The sequence below is a fragment of the Neofelis nebulosa genome, chromosome 5 (assembly GCF_028018385.1).
Source record: "Neofelis nebulosa isolate mNeoNeb1 chromosome 5, mNeoNeb1.pri, whole genome shotgun sequence".
Lineage (NCBI taxonomy): Eukaryota > Metazoa > Chordata > Mammalia > Carnivora > Felidae > Neofelis > Neofelis nebulosa.
In genome coordinates this window covers 1,246,749-1,271,191 of record NC_080786.1, presented here as the reverse complement: position 1 = coordinate 1,271,191, position 24,443 = coordinate 1,246,749, and the positions used below count along the sequence as shown (strand labels likewise).

The 24,443-nt window shown below is 44.2% G+C and overlaps 1 protein-coding gene across 3 annotated transcripts in view; it reads right to left on the bottom strand.

The window, feature by feature from the left end:
- Positions 1-24,443, bottom strand: part of ANO10 (anoctamin 10) — a 286,676-nt gene that overhangs the window by 55,997 nt on the left and 206,236 nt on the right. For all 3 annotated transcript variants that reach the window (XM_058729214.1, XM_058729215.1, XM_058729212.1), the window contains exon 12: positions 11,202-11,318. In XM_058729214.1, the coding sequence (XP_058585197.1) occupies positions 11,202-11,318 (117 nt within the window). The remainder of the gene's footprint in view (positions 1-11,201; positions 11,319-24,443) is intronic.

Genomic DNA, 24,443 nt, shown 5'->3' with positions numbered 1-24,443 from the left:
TACGTGCCCAGCAGAATCTTAAAATTCATATAGAGATCTTAGGGGGATTCGGTCATATATACAGTCCAGATGGTCTCAACAACTATTCTCTCAAGGCTGTGTCTCCAAAATGGCTCCTGGGGTTGGAGTAGTGGTTAGAACGGACATTCCAAGGACAGGGGAGGAGCCTCTGACTGCCCAGGGTCCAGGTCTTGGGTCAACCAGCCACCACATCCTCTTGACCTCCTCCAACATTGAGCGTCCTCACAACATGGCGGCTAGTTTCCTAAGAGCAAATGATCCAAGAGGAAGAAGAAGACAGAAGCTATATATAGACATACATATATATAGCTTCTGTCTTCTTCTAGGTCATTACAAATTATATATACACACACACACACACACACATATACAGCTTATATATATATATATATATATATATATATATATATATATATTAAGCTAGGTCATTAAAAATTTATAACTATATATAAATAAACTTGTAATGACCTAGCTTCAGAAGAGACTTAACACTATTCTGTAGTATCCTATTGGGATGGGACTTCAAATGGGTGTACATAGTAGAGAGGCAGGGAACATTGGGGCCCATCTTGCAAGCTAACAACCACAGTTAATGACCCTTTCCTTAATCTGTAAAATCAGGGTTTGGGACAGGATTGCGAATTTTTCCTCTAACATTGGACAATTACACGATATAGGGAATTTCTGATAATTCATATTTTTGTGTTTTGGTCACAGAATGCACTTAATACTTGCTGAATTTTAAGATCTGTATTTTAATTATGACTCATGTATGAATTCAGTGTAATTTACTATTTATGTTCTTAGAGCCATTATTAATGTAGAACGATTATTTTCCTTTAATTAGGTATTATTTCAAAAAGTTCCTAAACCAAACATTTCTTGTTCTCTGTATTCTATTCTCAGGACACAGGGGCAAATCTGTGTTGTTCTTAAGGATTTACTTTAATGTTTAAATTTTCTAGTCTATCAATCACTGAATTTTCAGCCCAATCTCTTAGGTTTACATTCACTGCATGATATAATATTCAATCATAATCCTGAGGTTCTGTGGCAATAGAAATCAATGGAAAATAATACCATTTATTATATTAAATATTTTCTACTTTAGCAATTTACTAGTAATTAAAAACAAAAGTTAAAAAGTCTATGGTTTCCTGACATAGTAAATACTCAATAATGGTTTCCTGAATCCCAAATATAACATGCAGAAGATAATTTCAAAGTCAAAAGACTAGAATTTAGTAACAGAAAAAGGCACAAAGGGCTGGGGCTTTGACCCTAGTGATGTTCATTTAATTACGGACTCACTCAGCAAATACAAAATCTGTGTCTGGTGTAATCCTGTCCCTAAGAAGCTTCTCGTCTGGTGGTCACGGACAAATATCTTTGATCTTAGTGAGCCGACCATATAGTCTTTAATATCCTAGAATATTTGGTTAAAAAATAAGCAAACAGATGCATTCATAACAGCCCGGGCATTTTCCTAGAAAAGGAAGGCCTGCTTTCACACATGCTGGCCCTTCAAGGCAACATCATTATTATTCTAGTACAGAATCTGAGGTTGGAACTCTTAGAACTTTTACTATCTTGCCAGAATATACATTTTTTTTCTTTTAAAACATATAGTTTTTATGGGCGAAAGAGGCGAAAGGGATTGAGAGCACACTTGTCATGATGGGCACTGAGTAGCACAGAGAATTGTCGAATCACTGCACTGTGCACCTGAAACTAACACTGTATATGATTATACCAGAAATAAAAAATATACACATGGTTGTGAGCATTCTGAAATCTCTAAAGTAATGTGCTGTAAGGTGAACTTTTTTCTTTACAAATGCAGACACATTTTGATGACAAACGTGAGCCAGGGTCAAAGCACAGGGTGTCACCTGGACAGCACCGTGAACTCGAAGCCGTTCCACGTGGAACAGAACTGTCCTCTCAGGCGTCCTCTGCCCACCGTGCTTCCAGTTTACCTACATGTTGGCTAGGAAAATGCTACATTTTATTCTGTTTCCTGGCCTGTTCGGTAATTTCCCCAAGTAAAAATAGCTCTGGTTCTCATTTGGCTAGATTTCTTACATCTGGGGAAAAAGCTAAGAGCTACAATTTAAAATTTTGCTTAGAAAACCAGGGGAATGAGATGAGCAACAAATTCCAACCCTGTTTACTAGAGAAGACAAAAATGATCTGGAGCTTTAGTGAAGCATCTTATTTCAACGTCTATTGGCTCTGTGTACCTTACAGCACGCTTCTCCAGCGAGAACAGAAAATGCAGGGGAAAAATGTCTACACATCAGTGGTAAGAGGAGGGTTGCTGTAGAGTCTAGATACTTCTCGCAAAGTAAAAACGACTTTAGAATTCTGTCTGGCTTGATTTGGGTTTATTTTACCATCTTTTGGGAGCCACCTTGTCGCTGATATCAAGCACGGTCTTCTTGGGGGAAAAAGCACAGAACTTGGGCTTCATTAGGGCTCGGGTATGGGGACCTGAGGAAGTGCTCGGACCCGAGTCCTCGGAGTGCACTCTCCACCTAGTGATCCCAGAAAGGCATATGACCCAGCTGTTTCCATTTTCTCCAGAGGACCTATTTTAAGGCTCCTCTTTTCTTGTCCAAGGACGTCACCTGTCATTTACTTAATATATTAGCTTCTCAACTACGTGGGAGTCCACAAACGCAGTTTGAGGGGGCGGAGATGTGTTCAGAGTCTACTGGGCGTCAGGCCCTGTGCCGGAGGAGGGAACACAGGGGTGAAGAGCCGCCTGGCCGGGTGCGGCAGGGGGCGGGGAGGCACAGAGGTGGGTACCGGCCCCCGTGCCACGCGGCGGCGGGGCGCTCCCCCGTGAAGCCGAGGGCCGGCTGCCAGGAAGCAGGGCACTTGGGGACTGTCACCAGTGCACCTGCCAGTCCCTCCACTACGGCTGCTGCCCAGCTGCGTGCGGGCCGTGAAAACGGGGAGTCGTGACTGTCACCTAAACCGGTCTCCCGGCACCAGTTTCCCGGAATTCCTTCCCGGCGGGCCTGGCGACGCAGGGCCCCCGAGCTCGAGGGGGTCCCTGCCCTGCTTCTCCACCCTCGTCTCTCCCTCCCCCCTCCCCCACAACACACACACACACACACACACACACACACACACACACACACACACACGCTATGTCTCATTGGAGCCTCGCTCTGACCACGCGCGGTGGGCACCACCTCCCAGGGCCTTGCTGTGTTGGGGAGATGCCAACACAAGAGGAGGGGAGAGGTCCGCTCGGAGGGGCCACCCCAGGTCTCGAGGCCCCGTAGCCCGCGAGGCCGGCACCCGGCTTGGGGCCCTGGGAGATGGGCCGTCCGTCCTTGAGGACTGAGGCCGCGTCTGGCACCGACGGCCAGTGCCTTTCTCGGAAGCCGGTTCTCTCTCCGGACTCCTTTCCTCCTGACCCGCACGCTGGGACACCAGCCTGTGACTACACATTCAACAGTCCGGCGAAACTCTCCCTTAAAAGCCGGGTTTACCCACCCCGACTCGAGAGCACAGAGGCAGGGCAAGGGAAGTTCAGAGATGACTGGTAAGTGCCGGAAAGGGTTTAAATATACTTCCCTCTAGGAAACAGAGACGGGCCTTGAGGCCACTGGCCCGCTGGCCCAGCCCGGCAAGGGTCCCACACCTGTTTCGAGGTCCTCAAGGGCCATACTTAGCACCGTGGGCTCCTCTTAGAAGTCTTTATTTGTTCTGACTGATTTCGGAGGCTGTCATCTTTCTGAAAAGCTGCGTCTGGACCCAGCGCCCTGGCTTCTGTGGGTGGTTGGCCCTGGGACGCCTGGCTGCCCAGAGGCCGGTTGAAGTGGGAGCTGTTCTGAGGACGCGGGGTCCTCGCGCTCTAGGACGCTGAGTGGCTCCTTCCTATTTTTAACTAAATCTCAAAATTACCGAGAACTGAGCACGTCAATTTGAAAAGAAACAAAAGGGCGTCGCGAGGATGATATTTACTCTCTGGAATTCTTGCAAAGGTCTTACGGACTGGAACCTGACTCTCTGAGAATTCTGTCTGCAGCGCAAACCATTTTATTTTCTCCAGTTTGCCTCTCACCTTCACGTACATCTGACCCGCCTGTGTACTTAGAAATGCCACAGTTTCCTATCTGACCCCCACGAAGGACCTGCCCTCAGTACCTCTCCTTTCCTCTGTCCCCTCCCACCACGGCTAAGAGGAACAGCTACCATGCACAGAGCACTTCTCCAAATGGCTTCAGGGCTCCTGCAGTAGAACAGCGCTGGGCAAAATGGCAGATTTCTGGGCCTTCGCACAGAGCACGCAATCCAGCCCTTCGTTTCATAAAACAAACACTGAGGCGCGAAGAGGCCATCTGCCTCATTTATGGTGGCAGACCCCGGCCCAGACCTTGCTAGCTCTTGGCACTCCCCTGAACATGCTTGGGATCTATCTTTGCTGGGGATTCAGGATTAGGGGGCGGGGGGCGGGCACTAAAGCAATTGGAGGGGTTTTTTACATGTAGGTGCCTGGGCCCCACCTTAGATCTAGGGAATCTGACTCTTTAGGTGTGGGGCCCAGGCACATGTGTCTTTATGTAAACTTCTCCATTCAAGATGCACTGCCCAATTTAAGAACGGACTTAAATTTCTCAGTCACGTTTTGTCCGTAGAATGAGAACCTGAATTGAAAAGTAGCGATTCAAACGTAAATTAAACATAAAATACTAATTATTCAAAAGTAATAATTTCTGTTGACAATTTTACCGTCGATTTCTGGTCACTTAACAGTGAAAGAGCCCAGGGATGGGCTAGGTAGGCATTAATGAGATTTATTCCAAAATATGTCTTCAATAACTCCAGTTTTGACCTGGGGCCCACTGACTGACCAGAGGACACAGCAGAAGCCCTCTCTGCCTTTGATGTACGGGCAGAGCCCCGTGAGTTAGGCTCTACTTATTCACAAAGCAGATAGTTAAATGTCAGTTGAAAGAAAGAGAAGACAAATTCTACATCCTAGAAATGTCAATAGTTCAGCGAGTAAACTGAAGACGTGCCAGTTCATCTGAGTTTCTGAAAAGCATTAAATGGGCGACCTTTCCTATCTAGGACCTTCTGGGCTTCTCAGGACCTCCGCACAGTGAGGCTCAACAGGCAACGTAACACAAATGTCTGTCTCCACTGACAGAAGCGTGAACCTGTGTGGCCCGTGCTGCAGTGGTGACCGCACCACGAAGCCCGGGCCGGCACGAGGGGGGACAGGAGAGGGGCAGCTGCCACGGGCTCCACCGTCCAGCCTCCGTCCCAGGTCAGATTTTCAGATCGTGATTTCAACACAGTATAGTGGAGAGAGGAATGCTTCTACTTGGTTTGTGGTTCCAGGCCCTAAGGAACCCCGAGCACAGCACTCACCACCCCTGTCCACTCGATGGACCGGAGACATCTGAGCGGCACACACGTGAATTTAAGATCATCTCTAGTGCGAGCTGGCTAGGAATGTCCTGTTCTAAGGCATTTGAGAGATATGCGGACTCAAAACCTGTAGGATATTTCTGTCCCTCCAGAACCTTAATAGCAAAATCAGCACCAAAATCACGTTTTCTTAGAAGGTGATATTAATCACAGAATCACATCTATGGCTTAAGAAAAAAGCCCAAAGGGACTTAAAATCTTTTAGGCTGTTTTCTTCTTTTAAAATAACATGCGACAGGGAGGGGCGCCTGACTGCTTCAGTCAGTACAGCATGGAACTCTTGATCTCAGGGTCATGAGAGGAAGCCAGACATTGGGCACAGAGCTCCCTTCAAACAAACAAACAAACAAACAAACAAACAAACAAACAAGTAAAATACGAGACAGAATTTTGGTTAGCGCTTCATCTTTCAATGACGACGAGTGTAAATAAATTTTGCCTTTGAATTAGGGCTTTGTTTCGCTGTCAGGCAGGGTGTGATGGGAAGCCAGGGGAAGCCAGGAGCTGACATGATCTGACAGATCACTGTCCACAGCAAACACTCACACCTCTGAGCCCCCCCAGAGCGAGTACAGCAGCCCTGCAGTGGGACTTCTAGATAAATGCATTTAGTAATACGAGACACGTTAATATCCAACATCATTACAGAGCCTTTGCTTTTCCGACAAATGCATGGCAATGTGCCATCCTGATCGAGAGGAAAGCCTCACTCGCATGAAGCAGGATCTCACCTTGACAAGGAATTCAGGGGTGCGCAGGTGGCCAGGGGGTTGTTTGCCCCAACGTATGGAACCTCGCTAGAAATGCAGTCGCTGCAGAAACCTGATTTACCACAGCTCTTCCTAAGACAGTGCTATACAATTAAAATACGTTTTTGCTTACATACCCCTGAAAATGTTTGGGTGCTATGTGCCCTCCCATACTATTTTATGTTGACATCTAAAATCTTCACCATGGGGGCCCTTGGGTTGGTTCGTGTCCGACTCTTGGTTTCAGCTCAGGTCATGATCTCATGGTTTGTGAGTTCAACGCCCCCACTGGGCTCTGCACTATGAGTGTGGATCGTGCTTGGGATCTTCTCTCCCTCTTTCTCTCTCTGCCTTCCCCCCCCTCTACCATGCATGCTCTCTCTCTCTCTCTCAAAATAAATGAATAAACTTTAAAATAAAATATTTAAAAACTTTCACCATAAATTAGGTAGTTATGAAAATGTATCGTCTAGCTTCCTGTAGATATTGCATATTACCATAGTGTAAATATTAAAAATAAGCTATTAGCTCACTTTTTTAAACATGTCCAAGAAATACCACAGGGATGTGATATCCACCATCACCTATTTAAGAAGTAGATGGATACCCTCTTCATTAATAGTAACAATTTTGTTTTTCCTTTTTTTCTCCTCTTTGAAATCATATTTTCTTGCCATTTCTCCCAAAGGATTTTATGCTAATAATTTTTTTTTTCAGCCTGAAAGTGTCAATCATGGTCATACTTTAGTAATATGCTCATAAATGGAAATTTAAAAGTTTAAAAAAGTTCCGTGACTATAAATCTCACTGTAAGTGTTTAAAATTTTCTTCCGGACCACTGGTCATCACAAGTATTCCTGGTGCCTAAGTGGTAAAAATCGCATAAATAGAATGCACATATTCATAAGCAATTATTGGACATAAGTTCCTGGATACATTTTGGAAATGCACCTTTTAAGGAGATGAATTTGGCTGTGGCAGGCGGGAGGGTGGGTGCCTTTACAGAATGCAGTTTAGCCCCTGACACCTCCATTTGGTAAGGTTCTCTCTCAGGGGGGAGGCTTTCACCGTGGGGACAAGGCACAGGGAGGACAACTGTTTGAAGAGAGGCGGTGTGGCCCCGGACAGCCCAGGAGGAACCACAGGGCACCCGGGCCTCCTACAACCACATTTGAGGAAAGAGGGTGAGTGTAAGATTGGGGATCTGAACAACGAGGCCGTTATAACTGTCTGTGCCCACATGCTTGTCACAAGTCTAAGGAACCTGGCTGTGGGGGTGGGGAGGGGGCTGTGCTCTGCCCCCACCAGGTTGCTGACTTTTCTGCCCCTCACCCCTAGAGTTTCGGCCTCTCCTTTATTTTCTTTTAATTTTTATTAAACAAAAAAATTTTTTTTACTCTTTATTTTTGAGAGAGAGACAGACAGAGTGCAAGTAGGGGAGGGCAGAGAGAGAGGGAGACACAGAATCCAAAGCAGGCTCCAGTCTCTGAGCTGTCGGCACGGGGCCCGACGCGGGGCTTGAACTCACAAACCGCGAGATCATGACCTGAGCCGAAGTTGGACGTTCAACCGACTGAGCCACCCAGGTGCCCCTCAGCCTCTCCTTTAAATGGGAGCTGAGCAAGTCCTCTGAAGTAGAGTGGGGTGCCAAATTCAGGGGGCCTGCCCTCAGCCTTGGTCTTACCCTGACGTCATTTCAGGTCCACTGAGGACTTTACAGACAAATCCCACTGCGCCTCAACATCGCCTCTGGGTTTCCACACTTGAGTCATGCCTTCAAACTTCAGGTGCAAAACACATGGTATGTGAAAATAAATTTTACTCCAAAAATTTCACCCGACGTTTACACTTTTTTTTCCAAGAAGAAAACCAACAACATATAGGAATGTTTGTAAAAAGAACGAGGAAGGAGGAGGAAGAATGCGTGAAGGATGCTCTCAGGGGAGTCTGAAAATGGCATTAGGGAACTTAAGTAATTGTTCAAACCACCAGCATGAGGGAGGGTTCATTCCTTATTTACTTACATTAGTGTTTCAAGTGCAGAAAAGCATACAGGTAACAAATGGCAACTAATCCCCCTCCCGAAGAATTCCTGTTGACCTTAAAAAAGTAATACACGTGCATGGCCAGGAAGTTCAAACCGTATGTAAAAGAGAACTCTTGATCCCTCCTCAAAGGTAACTACTGTTCAGCGTTTCCCAGGCGCCCTTCTCCCCAAAAACACATCTGCATTTGTCCATTTTTCTTCCCTTCCTTCCTTCTCGTCTTCAAAAGTGAGCTCAAATTTGTTCTCGACCCTGCTTTCTCCACTTGATAAAATGGCAACGACGCACTCATACAGGCACACGTGTGCACAGCCTCCAGCACAAACAGATCTTTTCAAAAAGCAGGCTCACAGAACTTTTTCATATGGAACCACTATCAGACAACAATTATTTTCATCTGTCTCCTACTGAGTTTGGCTGTCTCAGGGTTCTTGCTAATGGAGATGTTTCGACACCTGCATTTTGGTCCACTTTGCGGTTAGAACGGTTACCCTGGCGAGAGTCATTCTGCTTGGAGGGTAATCTAAATTTTGATTCAACTGCATTCGAGAAAGGTTAAGCCAATTCACACTTCTGTCAAGTACATAAAAGTGTCCCTTTCCCCATACCAGACGAGAACAGATCGTCACCCAACATTTGGCAACAGAACGTGTAAAATGCGGTATTTCACTGCTGTGTGACCTTATGTTTCTTTAACTGTGAGTGAGGCTGAATACCTCTTCTTATGTTAACTTTGATTACTGGACTGTCCTTTTAAATGAGTTTATCAAAATTCTTAAAAAAAAAATTTTTTTAACGTTTATTCATCTTTGAGAGACAGAGTGAGACAGAGCACGAGCGGGGAAGGGGCAGAGAGAGAGGGAGACACAGAATCCGAAGCAGGATTTGAGCCATCAGCACAGAGCCCGACGCGGGGTTTGAAATCACGAACCGTGAGATCAGCGACTGAGCCACCCAGGCGCCCCTCAAAATTCTTTTTAAATTAAAGATATTAACCGTTTTTCATGCAAGTATCTCCCCAGTTTGTCCAATTTATCTGTTGAGTTTTGTCTCTTTCTCTTTTGTCACAGAGAAGTTTTAAATTGTCATACTTTTTGTATCTGTTAACCATCTAAATTTTGCAGGGTGGTGGTGGTAAGAGGTGTGTAAGGAATGAGGCGAAACAAAGTACAATAACTTCCCCCAAACAACTGTTTGTCATCAGACCATGTAACCGCAGTTCTTTCTCCCCACTGCCGCAGAATGTTAATTTTACCATACGCTGAAGTCCCAGTTTTATTTGGGTCCGTTTACAGACTCTGTATTCCGCCGATCTGTTTCTTCCCTAATTCAAAATGGACTCAATTGCTATAACTATCGTATTATTCAGAATACATTTTAATATCTGGCAGGGCTAGAGGCCTCATTTTTCTTCTTTTACTCAGAAATCTCCTTGCTATTCTCAAATGTCTGTTTCTATATACTCCAATTGGCATCAAATTTTCACAAGATTGAATCTTTTGGTCCCAGCAGACTTTTAAAAATACTCTTGATATAGATTATCCAAATTGTTTTGATCAATTACTACCTCAAGGTTTTATAGTTTGGCTTCTTCAGTAAATGAGACTTTTTCTTCAATAATGTCTTCAAATGGCTGTCCTTTCTTGTGAAAGGAAACAAATAATTTTAGATGACTCTTGTAACCTTACCAAGTTTTCCTATTTGTTTCCAATTATTTATCTTGTGGTTTTTGGATATATAACCCTATAACCTTCAAGTAATAATACACTTGCGTCTTCCAGGTTACTTGACCTCCTATTTTTTCCTCTTGTGTAGCTGTGTTGGCCAGCACCCCCAGATCGACAAGAAGTGTCAGAGGGGGTAACAGGCTTCCCGACACTGCTGTGAGTGCTTCTGGTCCCTCACTGCTGAGCACGACGCCCGGCGTCTACGACTCAAGCACACTGGCTAGGTGAACCCGTCCCCACCCAGGAGACCTCGGGAATCTAGTCTCCTCCCCGGCTGCGTCCAGCTGGTGGACGCGTGCTCCTCCCTCTTCTCTGTACTCTTATCGCAAGTCTTATTCTGGGGACACCCTGCCTCACTGGGGGCATGCTCTGCTCCTGTGTGGGGACTCCTGCCTCGTGCACCATCCTGGAGCCCCTTGCTTCTATCAGAGGGTCAGCTTGGATGGGTCCCCCTTTCAATTGTTTTCCTCCCAGCTCCCCAGACATAAAAAAAAAAAAAAAAAAAAAAAAAAAATTCCTGTATCAGGTGGTTTGGTAGCCTAACGGACTGTGTGGGTCAGAACCCGGGTCCCGGACCCAGAGTCTGTCTTCTCAGATGACACCGCCTTATTGATTTGCTCATTGGTTTCGCTGCTACGTATCGCTGGAGAGAACTGGCTCGGGCACGTAGGAGTCTGTCTTCCTGCTCACACTCTGCTGCAATCGAGAGTCGGAGTGAAGACCTCCAAGCATCGTCTTTGAGGAGAATACGGAGATCACTGGCAGAAGCTGCTACTTCCAGGGCGTTTTCTGATGCTTTCGCCCACACGTTGTCATTCCCCCCTCACTCTCTGCGATATTATGCAAGATTCTATTTACTCAGTTCCCCTCGTTTAATGCTTCTGCAGAAGGCCGACTTAGAAACGGTGGGGGCTGCTCCAGGGCAAGTCTTGGAAATCCCGGCCTTGTTCTTCTGCTGAATGCTAGCTCTATTCTTTAACATCACTTGGATATTTTTGTCTTGCCTAGTTTAGTTCCCTGAAGCTATTTGTTGTTCATATTATTAGGATTTTGGTTTTGTTACACCGTCCTAAACTGTAGTCCTCTGTATTTATTTGAGCTAGTAACTGCAAGGGCTGAAGGAAATGCTGAGAGCGAGTCCTCTAAATTATGGCCCCTGGCATTTGCTAAAGAAATACATAGACTTTCAGGACAGTTGCCTTTACCTGCTGCTTGAGTGCCTCCAAAGACTCAAATTCCAATCGGGCCAGTTTCATCTGGATATGCCGTGGTTTATCAGGTATGGCAAATGCAAGTATAAACTTTAAAGCCAGGAGTGCATGCTGAAAACAAGAAAGGGTACATGTTGATATGGCACATTAGACCACATGTGCAATGAAACAAAATAGTAACTAAGCAATCTGTGATTCTCCTCGTTAACCTTGGGTAATTTCTAATTACTGGCCTGCGATGTATCAGAGATCAACCAGGCCCAAGAGTTATGTTTAACCCACTCCCTTGTGGCCCATCATTAACCAGTGTCTTCCTTTGCTTTATTCTTTTAAAGTCAGTTATTCCCTTAAATCGACACCATATGATACTTTCAGTGCTCTAAAGGAAAATGAAATTCATTCTGAAAAGTCTTGCACAAAACCGTTTCTACCTGTGTCTAATTTCCGAATGTACCTTAGCAGACACCATCGGGAGACTCATTCTATTCTTTGCCCGATAGCGTCCTCCCTGTGCTATGCTTCTGGCTGAGTTATGTGAAATGTACAGGCATCTTAAACACCTTGAATCCTCTGCATCCCCAAAGGTGCCCGGCGCAGTTTCCTTCATGAGATGATAATCAATAAATACTGATGAACTGATTGACTGCAATGTAGTGCCTTATGCTGCTGACTCCTTACACTGTAGGGCAGGTATACAGAATGTGTCCATTATAACATGGGAAGCTTAGAACCCTCCTACACCAATATCATAAAAAGGTTCTCTATACTATAATAATACAGGGTTTGTAATTATGCTTCTTCCTCTGCAGAAAAGAAGAAGCCAACAGGATTGCTTCCTTCGGTAAGCCTGCTCTTCGAACGCACAGCCTCGACCTACTGATACGTCTCCAATTACGGCATCATCTCGTGATCCAGCATCAACACCCACAGGAGTCTCGACGATCAAAAGAATAAAGTTGCCTCTTTGATGACAGCATGAATTACTAAATATTAAAAGCTGTGAAATGATTTTTAAAGGTAAGAAATAATTAAAAGGCATTTCGGAAATCAGTGAAGGAAATGGAACAGGCTCTAAGAAGTGTTGCATTGAATTACTGACCAAAAAAGAAGACAGCTGAAAGACATTAGATGAATTCTTTACTGTGATATTTTCAAAAGGAGGTTGAAAGACGAATACCGTGTGGCTGTCTCCTGGGAGCAGCACGAACTAATGAAGGAAATCGGCATCGTGCCCTAACAAGCAGTGACTCAATCCTGAAAATGGGCGCAGCCTCAGCACAGGCCAGGCGCTCCTGGTACAAACGAGAGATCCGGGGTGGGCCAGGCCAGGCAGCCTTCACTGCAGTGTGACTGCCGTGACCAGAGAAGACACTTGGAAGGTACTGACTAAGTATCTACAGGGTGAAAACAGGTAGATGACACAGCACGGATCAGATGACATCATCTGTTGTAATTCTGAACTAATTGGGTTAAATTAACAGGAGCCTGGATAAAATCGACAAAGAATAAATAAATAATTCAAAAAGGTATACTGTGTTATTATTTCATTCCACTGGAGTCCTGACATATAATTTTATATAAGACTTAACCTCTTTAGTAGAAATACTAGACAAGAAGTAAACAAGTGAGCAGATGAAAAGAAACCTTCCACGTTTTCCCGGACATGGTGGTCCTCAAACTGCCAGAGCCCCACCATGAGCCAGCCACTGGCCTCTTCCAATCCCCTAACAAGTCTGTACCCACTTTCTCTTCTGTGGAGTCTCAGAGGGAAGTGGTGAGAAAAGGACCCTGCCAAGGTCTCCCCTCGGATGCAAGGTGCCTGGAAGATGTGTCAGCTCAACCGGGACTGGTTACCAGGCCACTGAGCAAGGCTGCCACAGACCTCGGTGCTCACAGCGGCCGTATGAACTGTCCATAATCCTCATGAGTTACAATCATTGGTATTTATTAGACAACATTAGTTAAAATAGGAAGTCATCTTAACATGGTTAAAACATTTACGTAGCAATAAGCTTTTATGAGCTCTGTAGCTCCTTTTCCTAAAATTACTTTATAATAAATGTTTCTAAAGGCTCTTATGCAGAGAACTCAGTTTCTTCTGAACTATATTTGCAAAACAGGTTCCTCGTAGACCTGCTTGTTCAAAGCTTTTGCCTTCCCGCGGAACACCGCCAGGGTCATGCTCCTTGGAGAGCTGCACGCAAACCGCGCAGCGGAACCCCCTTTAGCCGGGTACCAGCACCCTGAAAGCCAGAAGGGAAGGCACTGTGCCCATCCTCTCACGTTTATTAGTGACCAGGGTGCTCGACGCGGGCCTAGGAGACGATGTCCTGGTGCACAGGCTGGAGGAGAAGACGAGTCATCCTGGGCCATCCTGAGGTCACGTGTAGGGGCTACACACACTGGCAGCTGCCCCAGTGTCTAGCAGTTCGGAGAGGGCTTCCCGAAGGAAGTATGTTGGAGCAGAGACACACAGGAGGAGGGGCTGGCTGGGAAAGGGGGAGGAGCTAACCCAGAGAGGGAACAAGGGCACTCAGGGACGGTGGGGCTGAGGGACAGGGGAAAACTGAGGCACTGGGAGCTGAGTGAGGAGTGAGGAGGCATCAAGGCACCAACCACTCACGGCACGGAGCGCGGACAAGTGCAGAGGCCACAGAGAGGCGGGCAGGTCGGCAGGGTGAGCTGGTGTGTGTGACAGCAACGGGCTGGGGCCTCCAGGAACGAGCGGAGGGCTTACCAGCAGAGGACCGGACAGGCTTCCGCGGCCTTACGATGTGCGCAGGATGAGGGGCAGGCTGGAGGGAGCTATGGGGAGCAGAGGCCCACGTGGGCTTTTAGGTGTCCACAGGACATCTGAGCAGAGAGGCTCAGGAGGCAGTGGGGTAGAGGGGTCTCACGTTCCCGACGGGGCTGGAGGCAAACAGTGGGAGTGGCTGGGGTACGTGCGTAAACGGCACACAGAGTCACGGGAACGGGGGGGGGATCCGCAGAGACACACGGTGAGGGAGAAGGGACGAGACGAGGCAAGAAGACGGCACAGGGTGGACCTGAAGGAACGAGACGTGTGTGATGAGCAAAAGAGGGAGGCCTGGCAACTGGCTTGAGAAGCAGCAGGTGGGGGCAGGCTGAAATCCAGCAGGTTCTGGAGTTACAGAAGTGAAGGGGAGAGAAGGAAGCCAGTCAAGGTGGGCACAGGAAGGTCAGCCACATGGAGGCTGGGGGGAAACCTGTGGCTTTAACACCAGGCGGCCTTTGGCGACTCTGGTGGGAGTGGTTTCAGCTGAGTGGGGGCCACAGAAGCAAGACCAAGGTGGACTGAGAAGGGCCTGGGAAGCAAGGCTGGAGAGAGGAGGGCCATCCACAGAGTTCAGTTCAGGAAGTCTGGAAGGAGGGAGAGTAAGAGAGAAGGTGGTAGCCAGAGGGACACCTGGGCTAGCCAGGCGTTTGGGTTTCAAACGTGCAAGTTTAAACGGTTTTAAATGTGTTAAAGGGTCAAACCTAAGTTCAGTGATTTTAAACGTGAAAGTGCAAAATGCTTTGGCAGAAGGAACCGAGAGAATGGTAAGAAGACCCTTGGAAGAAAAGTCTCAGCACAGACCAGGCTGACGTGCAAGGCAGGGGCTTAGCCACACACGGGAGGTCTGACACTGTCGGGCTGAGGAGGGAGGGTGGCCTTGGGGGAAAAAAGGCATTGGGGGCACTCATTTTAGAGAAGAGAAGTACTTTAAAAGAAATTTATTGTTCAGAATATGCAACTCATACTTAAAATGAGGAAGGACAGGTGAGAATCCCACATAGCGTTCTCCTTTTTCTTTTGCAGACCTAACCTTAAAGCATCACTAAGTGTCTTTTCCTTAAGAAAGATCGTCCAAGACAGAAAAAAAAAAAAAGTGTCTTAAAGAGCAAGACAAAAATGCCAATTTTATTAATTAGATCAGAAGAAAATCTATCAACATCTTGACAATGATGATGGTTTTCTTTGGATGGTTGGCAATGTGGGCAATCTCTTTATCTTTAGTCTCTAACAAACATGCATTATTTTGTTTTCTTTTCCCACATTTTATTTTTTGAGTTTGTACTTTAATTCCACTTCACATAGTGTTCATATTAGTTTCAGTGTACAATTTAGTGATTCAACACGTCCATACGTCACCTGGTGCTCATCACAAGTGCCCTCCTTAACCCCCCATCGCCTATTTCCCCCGTCCCCCACTCCCCTCCCCTCTGGTAACCGTCAGCCTGTTCCCTAGAGTTAAAAGTCTGTTTCTTGGTTTGCCTCTCTCTCTCCACCCCCGTGCTTGTTTGTTTTGTTTCTTAAATTTCACATATGAGTGAAGTCGTATGTGATTTGTCTTTCTCTGAATGACTTGTTTCACTTGGCATAATACTCTCTGGCTCCATCCATATCATTGCAAACGGCAAGATTTCATTCTTTTTTATGCCTGAATAATATTCCATTGTATATGCAGACCACCTCTTCTTTATGCATTCATCTACTGATGGACACTTGGGGCGCTTCCATATCTTGGCTATTGTTGATAATGCTGCTATAAACATCGGGGTGCGTGTCATGTATCACTCATATAAGGGAAAAAACACTCCTGTGAAAAGAACTCGAGGATCCCTCATGCTGGGGAGGGTCACTGAGAAGACATGACCACTACTGGACCCCCGAGCTAGACCTAGGTGACGAGGTTGCTCCCTCCCTTCCTTGTCCTTGGAATGTGGGAATGAGGTTTGCCTTTCCCGCTCCCAGAAGTTGCTCCAAGGACGTCGCCTTGAGACGGTGATGGGGTGTTGAGAACACCTTGCACAGATTAGTTGACTAAACCCAGTTACGGTCTCTGTTTATAAAAGTTTACGAAGACTTTTAAGATGTGGCGGGCAGATGCGGGGATCCACTCGTCTTGCTGCCACCCAAGACAAGCCTTGTGTGTAAGTTCCCTTTGCTTATTAAACCTGCCACCTTCCAACCAGGATGGCCTGCCTCTCTCCCCCGTCTCTCCCTGCCATTTGCAGTCAGGGGCCAGTTTCAGAGTATACCCGGAAGCTCCCGAGAGGGTTGCACACCAACACTCACTTGAACCAATTACATATGCTCTGCCAGGCTCCTAGCCCCACCTCGTTATAACTGCCCATATGCCCAGTAAACAGGCCAAAACCAGACAACTTGCAGCCCAGCGAGTCTGGCTTTTCATCTGGAGTCTAGGAAGAAAAGAAGTTGCGAAAGCGGTCACTTTGCATTCATTCATTCTGCAAATATGCAGTGAGCACTGACACACAGCCAGACTGCTTAGCGGGTGGCCTTCCTCTACCTCTTCCTTCCCTCCCCAAATCTCTGTCACACTGACCAAGCCCGCACCCCGCCCTGCTTTGCGACACTCCCAGAAGTGCCACCAATCATGGGTTTGTTCGGTTTAACATCCCCCTGGGAGAGCAAAGAGCACCGCCATTCACAGGTTAACTATCAATTAATTTAATTAGCCGGTGCTCATGGTCGCGAGCGCTCTCCGGCCTCCACCCACCCCCGATACTCCTCTGAGTGCTTGGCAGTCGGGGGAAACACCACAGCAGCTTCCGCGGTGGGGTACTGGCTTTGAGGAAGAGGAGTGAACAGAAGCAGAAAGGAACCAACACTGTCTCAATGGTCAGGGAAGGATAAACTAGACGGCTCGCCTCCGCTGCCTTCTACTTACTGATCTTGTGTCCGAGATCCAGAGTTCAAGTTGATGGATTAAGTAAGCACTCGTGGGCCTGGAAACCTAAATAACGGTTGTAGCGCTATGTTTCAAAAAATCAATTTTTAAAATGTTGTTTATATTTCCTCTACAGCAAATATGTCTCAAGGCTGGGAACTGCTTTATGCTAACTGAACTGAGGGAAAAAAAAAAGTACAAAAAACATTTTAGCTATTTCTACTTGTTTTCATAAATGAAAGCAAACCGAAGATAAAATGCAAATCTATTCAGATTTGAAGAAAAATGTATTAAAAAATGAATACTCGGGTTGGCTTTTCATAGCCTGTCTATGAAAAGAGAAGACGTTTTCTGGGCCGTAATTGTGATTCTTTCTTCATCGACATTTTTCTTTTAACGGAAAACTCACAAAATTTTATCCTAAACAAAGTAAAGAAGAAAAGAAACAGTAGGGGGCGGGGTGGGAAGACGGGCAGAATTTTAAAAGTAATAAATACAAAGAAGTCGGCTCCCCACTACAGTATGCTTCAAGTAATGATTACAGGGTGTTTTAGCTGGGAAAGGACAAAAGGACAGGACCAGAGAAAACGAGCATGCAGAGCGAAGTGCTTCCCAGAAGCACAGTAGTGCCTATGCTACCATCAGTGCCACTCACCTCTGGTCACCACAAGGGCGTCAAACACTCGGGAGTCTTGTGGCAGGTGCACAGAGTGAGCAGAACCATTTTATTTTACAACAACTAGAAACTACGATACGATCGATAGCAGCAGCTGTGTCTGTAGCCACCAACCCTCTCTCTCATGAAACACAGAATGCAAATCCGAGATGAGCTCTTGGAATTCCGAAAAGCTAATTTGATCTCTACGGTGGAATGTCTGCCATGCTACCTCTTTCCACGCGGGGCCCAGCCACCAAGGAATAAAAGAAACTCCAAAAAAGCATCCTCTGCTGATTACCACATTACATGCCAGATGCCAATTAATAAGAAATGATTAGTGGATCGGATCCAAGATTCAAAACAATTTATGGAATTAGGCTCTTGAGGAAAAAATCCTCAGGAGAACAGAAACACAACATACCAAAATCTATGGGTGCCAGCAAAAACAGTTCTAAGAGGGAAGTTCATAGCAATATAGGCCTGCCTCGAGAAATAAGAGAAATTCAACTTAACAATTTAACTTTAAACCCTAAAGGAACTAGAAAAAGAAGAATAAATAAAGCTCAAAGTTGGCTGAAGAAAGGAAATAATAAAGATCAGAGTGGAAATAAATGAAATAGAGACTAAAAATAGAAAAGATCAATGAAGCTAAGAGCAGGTTCTTTAAGAAGATAAACAATATTAACACCGCTTTAGCTAGACCCACCGAGAAAAAAAATAAAGTGCTCAAATAAATAAAATCAGAAATGGAACAGAAGTTACAACTGATACTGCAGAAATACAAAGGATCCTAACAGACTACTAGGAACAATGATAGGCCAACAAATTAGACAACCTAGAAAAATGGATAAATCCCTAGAAACATAAAATCTTCCAGATTGAATCATGAGGAAATAAAAAATCTGAATAGACCCAGTTACTAATAAGGAGACTGAATCAGTAATCAAATAACTCCCACAAACAAAAGTTCAGGATCAGATGGCTTTACTGGTGAAATCTACCAAACATGCAAATGCGATTTAATACCCACCCCTCTCAAACTCTCCCAAAACACTGAAGAAGAGGAAAAGCTTTCCTCATTCTATGAGGCTGGCATTACTCTGCTACCAAAACCAGATAATGACATCACAAAAAAAGACAATTACAGGCTGATATCCCTGAGAAATACAGATGCACCCCCCGACCCCCCACTCCACTCAACAAAAATATTAGCAAACGTAACTTAAGATACATTAAAAGGATCATATACCATGATCAAGTGGGATTTCTTCCAGGGATGAAAGGATGATTCAACAACTGCAAATCAATCAGCACTACAGTAATAAGATGAACGATAAAATTGTACGATCATCTCAATAGATGCATTTGACAAAATTCAGCCTCCATTTATGATAAAAACTCTCAACAAAGTGGGTACAGAGGAAATGTACCTCAACATAACAAAGGTCAAATATGACAAACCCACAGCTGACATCATACTCAAAGCTTTCCCCCTAAAATCAGGAACAAAGACAAGAATGCCCACTTTTTCCACTTTTATTCAACACAGTACTAGAAGTCCTAGCCACAGCAATTAGTCATGAAAAAAAAAAAAAGGCATACAAATTGGAAAAGAAATAAAACTGTGACTACTTGCAGATGACATGATGATATAGAAAACCCTAAAGAGGCCACCCAAAACGAAACAAAAACCCCACAAAACTGTTAGAATAAATGCATTCAGTAAAGTTGCAGATAAAAAATTAGTATACAAAATTCTGTTGCATTTCTGTACTCTAGTAACAAGCTATCAGAAAGAGGAGTCAAGAAAACAATCCCATTTACAATTACATCAAAAAGAATAAAATACCTAGGCATAAATTTGGCCAATGAGATAAAAGACCTGTACTAAGAAAACTAGAAGATATCAATAAAATAAATTGAAGAAGACACAAATTAATGGAAAAGATATTCTGTGCTCATGGACTGGAAGAATTAGTATTATTAAAATGTCCATACTACCAGGGTTCCTGGGTGGTTCAGTTGGTTAAGCATCTGATTCTTGATTTGGGCTCAGGTCATGATCTCATGGTTTGTGAGTTCAAGCCCTGTGTCAGGCTGTGTGCTGCCTGGGATTCTCTCTCTCTGGCCCCGTCTCTGCCCACCCCCCTTCTCTCTCTCTCTCTCTCTCTCTCTCTCTCTCTCTCTCTCACACACACACACACACACACACACACACACACAATAAATAAATAAACATTATTTTTAAAAAGTCAGTACTGCCCAAAGGAATCTACAGACTCAATGCAATCCCTATCAAAATTCCAATGACATTTCCTTCACAGAACTACAACAAATAATTCTAAAATTTGTATGGAGCCACAAAAGACCTCAAATAGCCATCAATTCTGAGAAAGAACAAAACTGGAGGCCTCACACTTCCTGACTTCAAACTACAGTACAAAGCTATAGTAATCAAACAGTACAGTATTGACATAAATGGAACAGAGCAGATAAACCAGAAATAAACCCATGCACATATGACCAATTAATTTGTGACAAAGAAAGCAAAATACACAACAGGGAAGACAAAAGGCAGTCTCTGCCACACATGTGATGGGAAAACTGGACAGCTACATGCAAAAGTATGAAACTGGACCACTATATTATACTATACGCAAAAATTAACTCAAAATGAAGTAAAGACTTGAACATAAGATGTGAAGCCATAAAACTCCTAGAAGAAAACCCAGGCGGTTAGCTCCAAAATATATAAAGAACTCATGTAATTCAGTAACTACCAAACACAGACAATCCAATTAAAATCTGGGCAGAGACATTTTCCCAAAGAAGACATACAGATGGCAGTCAACGGGCACGTGAAAAGATGCTCAACGTCACGAAACATCAGGGAAATGCAAATCAAAGCCACAAGCAGATGATCACTGCACACCTGTCAGAACGACTGTTATCAAAAAGGCAAGAAATAACAGGTACTGGCAAGGACGTGGAGAAAAGGGGATCTCTGTGCAGTTTTGGGGGAAATGTAAACAGGTACAGCCGTGATGGAAAACAGTATGGAGGCTCCTTACAGTATGGAGGCTCCTCAAAAAATAAAAAGTACAGCTACCATATGATCCAGCAATTCCATTACCGTGTATCTACCCGAAGAGGACGAAAACGCTAATTTGAAAAGATATGTGAACCCACATGTTCATGGCACCATTATTCATAATACCAAGATATGGAAACAAACCAAGTGTCCATCAATGGGTAAATGGAATACGACATAGCCATAAAAAATAAAATCTTGCCATCTGCAACATCATGGATGGACCTTGAAGGGATTAAGCTAACTGAAATAAATCAGACAGAGAAAGACAAATATTGCATGATTTTACTTATGTGTGGAATCTAAAAAACAAAACAAATCAAGACTCATAAATACAGAAAACAGATCAGTGGCTGCCAGAGGGGAGGGGACTTGGTTGGCTGCAATGAGTGAAGGGGATTAAGAAGCACAAACTTCCGGGGCGCCTGGGTGGCTCAGTCAGTTAAGCATCCGACTTCGGCTCAGGTCATGATCTCGAGGTTCGTGAGTTCGAGCCCTACGTCAGGCTCTGTGCCGACAGCCCAGAACCTGGAGCCTGCTTCGGATTCTGTGTCTCCCTCTCTCTCTGCCCCTCCCCCACTCATGCTCTGTCTCTCTCTCTCTGTGTCAAAAATAAATAAACATCAAGAAAAAAAAAGAAGTACAAACTTCCAATTATAAAGTAAACAAGACCAATTATAAAGTAAACAATACCTAGGGACGGAATGTAGAGCATGGGTAACATAGTCAATAATATTAACGTTGTAAGGTGAAAGACAATAACTAGACTTATTGTGGTGATCATTTTGCAATGTATACAAATGTCAAATCACTATGTTGTACACTTGAAACTAATATAATATTATATGTCAATTATACCTCAATATTAATTTTAAAAGAATGTGAAAAAACCTCAGGGATTTTCATCTCATGATGGTAGATACATCTACTCTTCTGTGTCCCCATGGTCCCCTGGAATGACAGAAATATATATTCTAAAAAGAATGAGACTAGGAACCAAGAGAATTTGCCAGAAATTCTGAATGTAAGACCGATGGAGCAGAAAGTCTAGCACATCTCCTGACACAAATGCAGATCCTTCCAAAGAAGCCTCAGAGAGAGGCCAATGTCAGATTCAGCCCCACAAAAGGAAAGGATTGGGCCAGAGTCATCACCAAAGTGAAGGTATTAAAAATCTGCCTTCAGAAGAGCAAGGGCCATAGGGAGCCCTTTCTTATGCCACCTTGTAACAGAGTGACTACAAGGTTCTACTCTTGCACGAAAGCCAGTGACCTGCCCTTTAAAGAAAGCATATAACCATCTGGGAGAGCTTTTGGTGTAGGGTTGGGAGGCCCAAGAGAGAAGTGAAGCCCATGGTCATGCCAGACTCCCACTAAAGACTTGGAGGCCTGAGTGATGTCGGCAAGATGGTGAAACAGAAAGCCCAAACCTTGTTCAGTCCAAAAAGCCTTTATGACAACTCCGGAAACCAGTTAAGAAGTTGCAGAACCCTAGGCGAGCACAAAGTCAAGAGCAGCTACATTGAAATATGTAAGAAAAGCCATTGGATTTCACCTGTGATTAGCCCTTCCTCCAAGCTGATACAACTCAGCATAACTGGGAGAAAATATCCCATTTGTGGCTTCTCCCTCGGGAGAGGAGGAGAAGAGTAGAATGTACATCCAATGTTCCAGCTTTTCAGGTGACTGCCCCACGGACTGATTTCTATCGCAGTAGACTCAGAGTGCTGGAGAGGCTATGACGTGTTTTGAATGCCTGGGGGCCACTAGGACAACCTGAGCTTGGTGACATGCGGAGGTACCAAAGAGCTGCAGTACTGCAGACACACAGTGGAGGGAGCAAGAGATTACAAACTCCTGAAAACTAAACAGACAACGTCCCTAATTGGGAATCTATATGCACAAGTTCAGAGAAGACACATTCTCAGAAAAGGTTTGAGCCCTCTGGCTAGGCCGACTGATGGAGTTCTTTCCCTGTACAAAGTTAGTCTGTAAAGACTGGGAGGGGTGGCTTTTTTTTTTTTTTTTTCAAATGCATAAGTCTCAGCAAAAAATAAGGCACATGAAGAAACAGGGAAACATGGCACAATCAAAGGAAAGTAATAAATCTTGGAAAACTGACCCTAGAGAAACAGAGATCTATAAATTATCTGAAAAATAATTAAAAATAATCATCCAAAAGAAACTCAATGGGCTACAAGAACACAGAAAAATAACTGAAATCAGGAAAATGATGCATAAACAAAATGAGAATATCAACAGAAATACAGAAACTATAAAAGAACCATACAGAAGTTCTGATGCTAAAGAATTCAGTAATCAAATATTCACGAGATGGGTTCAACAGTTGACTTGTTCAAACAGAAGATTCAGTGAACCTGAAGATATGTCATTTGAAATTACTGAGTCAGAGGAGCAAAAATAAAAACGGGAATAAAGAAAGATGAAGAAAGCCTAAGAAGCTTAAGATACATCAACAAGCAGACCAATAAATGCATTCTGGGAGTCTCAGAAAGAGAACACATTAAGAGGCAGAGAGCTTACTTGAAGAAATAATGGTCAAAATGAGAAAGGAAATGGACACACAAATGCAAGAAGGTCAAAAAGATTCCAACCAGGATAAACCCACACTGAGACATACTATAATCAAACTGCTGAAAGACACAGAGAGAATCTTGAAAGCAGCAGACATAAGTGTTGCATCAACTACAAGGGAGCCCCGTGAAATTATTTAGAGGGTTTCTTACAGAAATAATACAAGCCAGAAAGGACTGAGATGATATCCAATGTGCCGAACGAATAACTCTGCCAACCAGGAATACTATATTCAGCAAAACTGTCCTACTTAAAAATGAGGAAGAAATACTTTTCCAGATAAACAAAGGCTGAGAAAATGATCACCACCAGACCTACCTTGCAAGAAATGCTAAAAGGAATACATCACACTGAAATAAAGGATGCTAGACAGCAACACAAAAGCATGTACAAATATAAAGCTCTCTGGTGAAGGTAAACATAAAGGAAAACACCAAATCCCGTATTACTACAGTGGCGGTAGTAATTTTAATTCTGGTATACAATATAAAGGATAAAAGCATACAAATAACTATAAAACTATGTGGATGAATACTACATATGAAAATATGTAATTTGTGACATCAATAACATAAAATTGGTGGGGGGAAACATAAAGGAGTAGAGATTTTGCATGTGATTAAAGTGTTTATCAGTTTTAAACAGACTGTTATAACTGTAAGGTGTTTTATGTACCCACCATTATAACCATAAGAAATACCTATAGAAAATACACAAAAGAGAAATGAGAATCAAAGCAAGTCACTACAAAAAAAAAAAGCAACAAAACACAAAGAAAGGCATCAAGAGAGGGAAAGGGGGACAAAATAACTATGAGACATATAGAAAACAATAAAATGGCAACAAAATTTTGGTACTATCAGTAATTACTTTTTTTCTTTTCTTTTTATTAAATATAATTTATTGACAAATCGGTTTCCATACAACACCCATTGCTCATCCCAACAGGTGCCCTCCTCAATGCCCATCACCCACTTTCCCCTCTCCCACACCCCCCATCAGTCTGCTCAGTCTGTTCTCAGTATTCAAGTCTCTTATAGTTTGCCTCCCTCCCTCTCTGTAACCTTTTTCTCCCCCTTCCCCTCCCCCACGGTCTTAAGTTTCTCAGGATCAACATATGAGTGAAAACATATGGTATCTGTCTTTCTCTGCCTGACTTACTTCACTTAGGATAATACCCTCCAGTTCCATCCACGT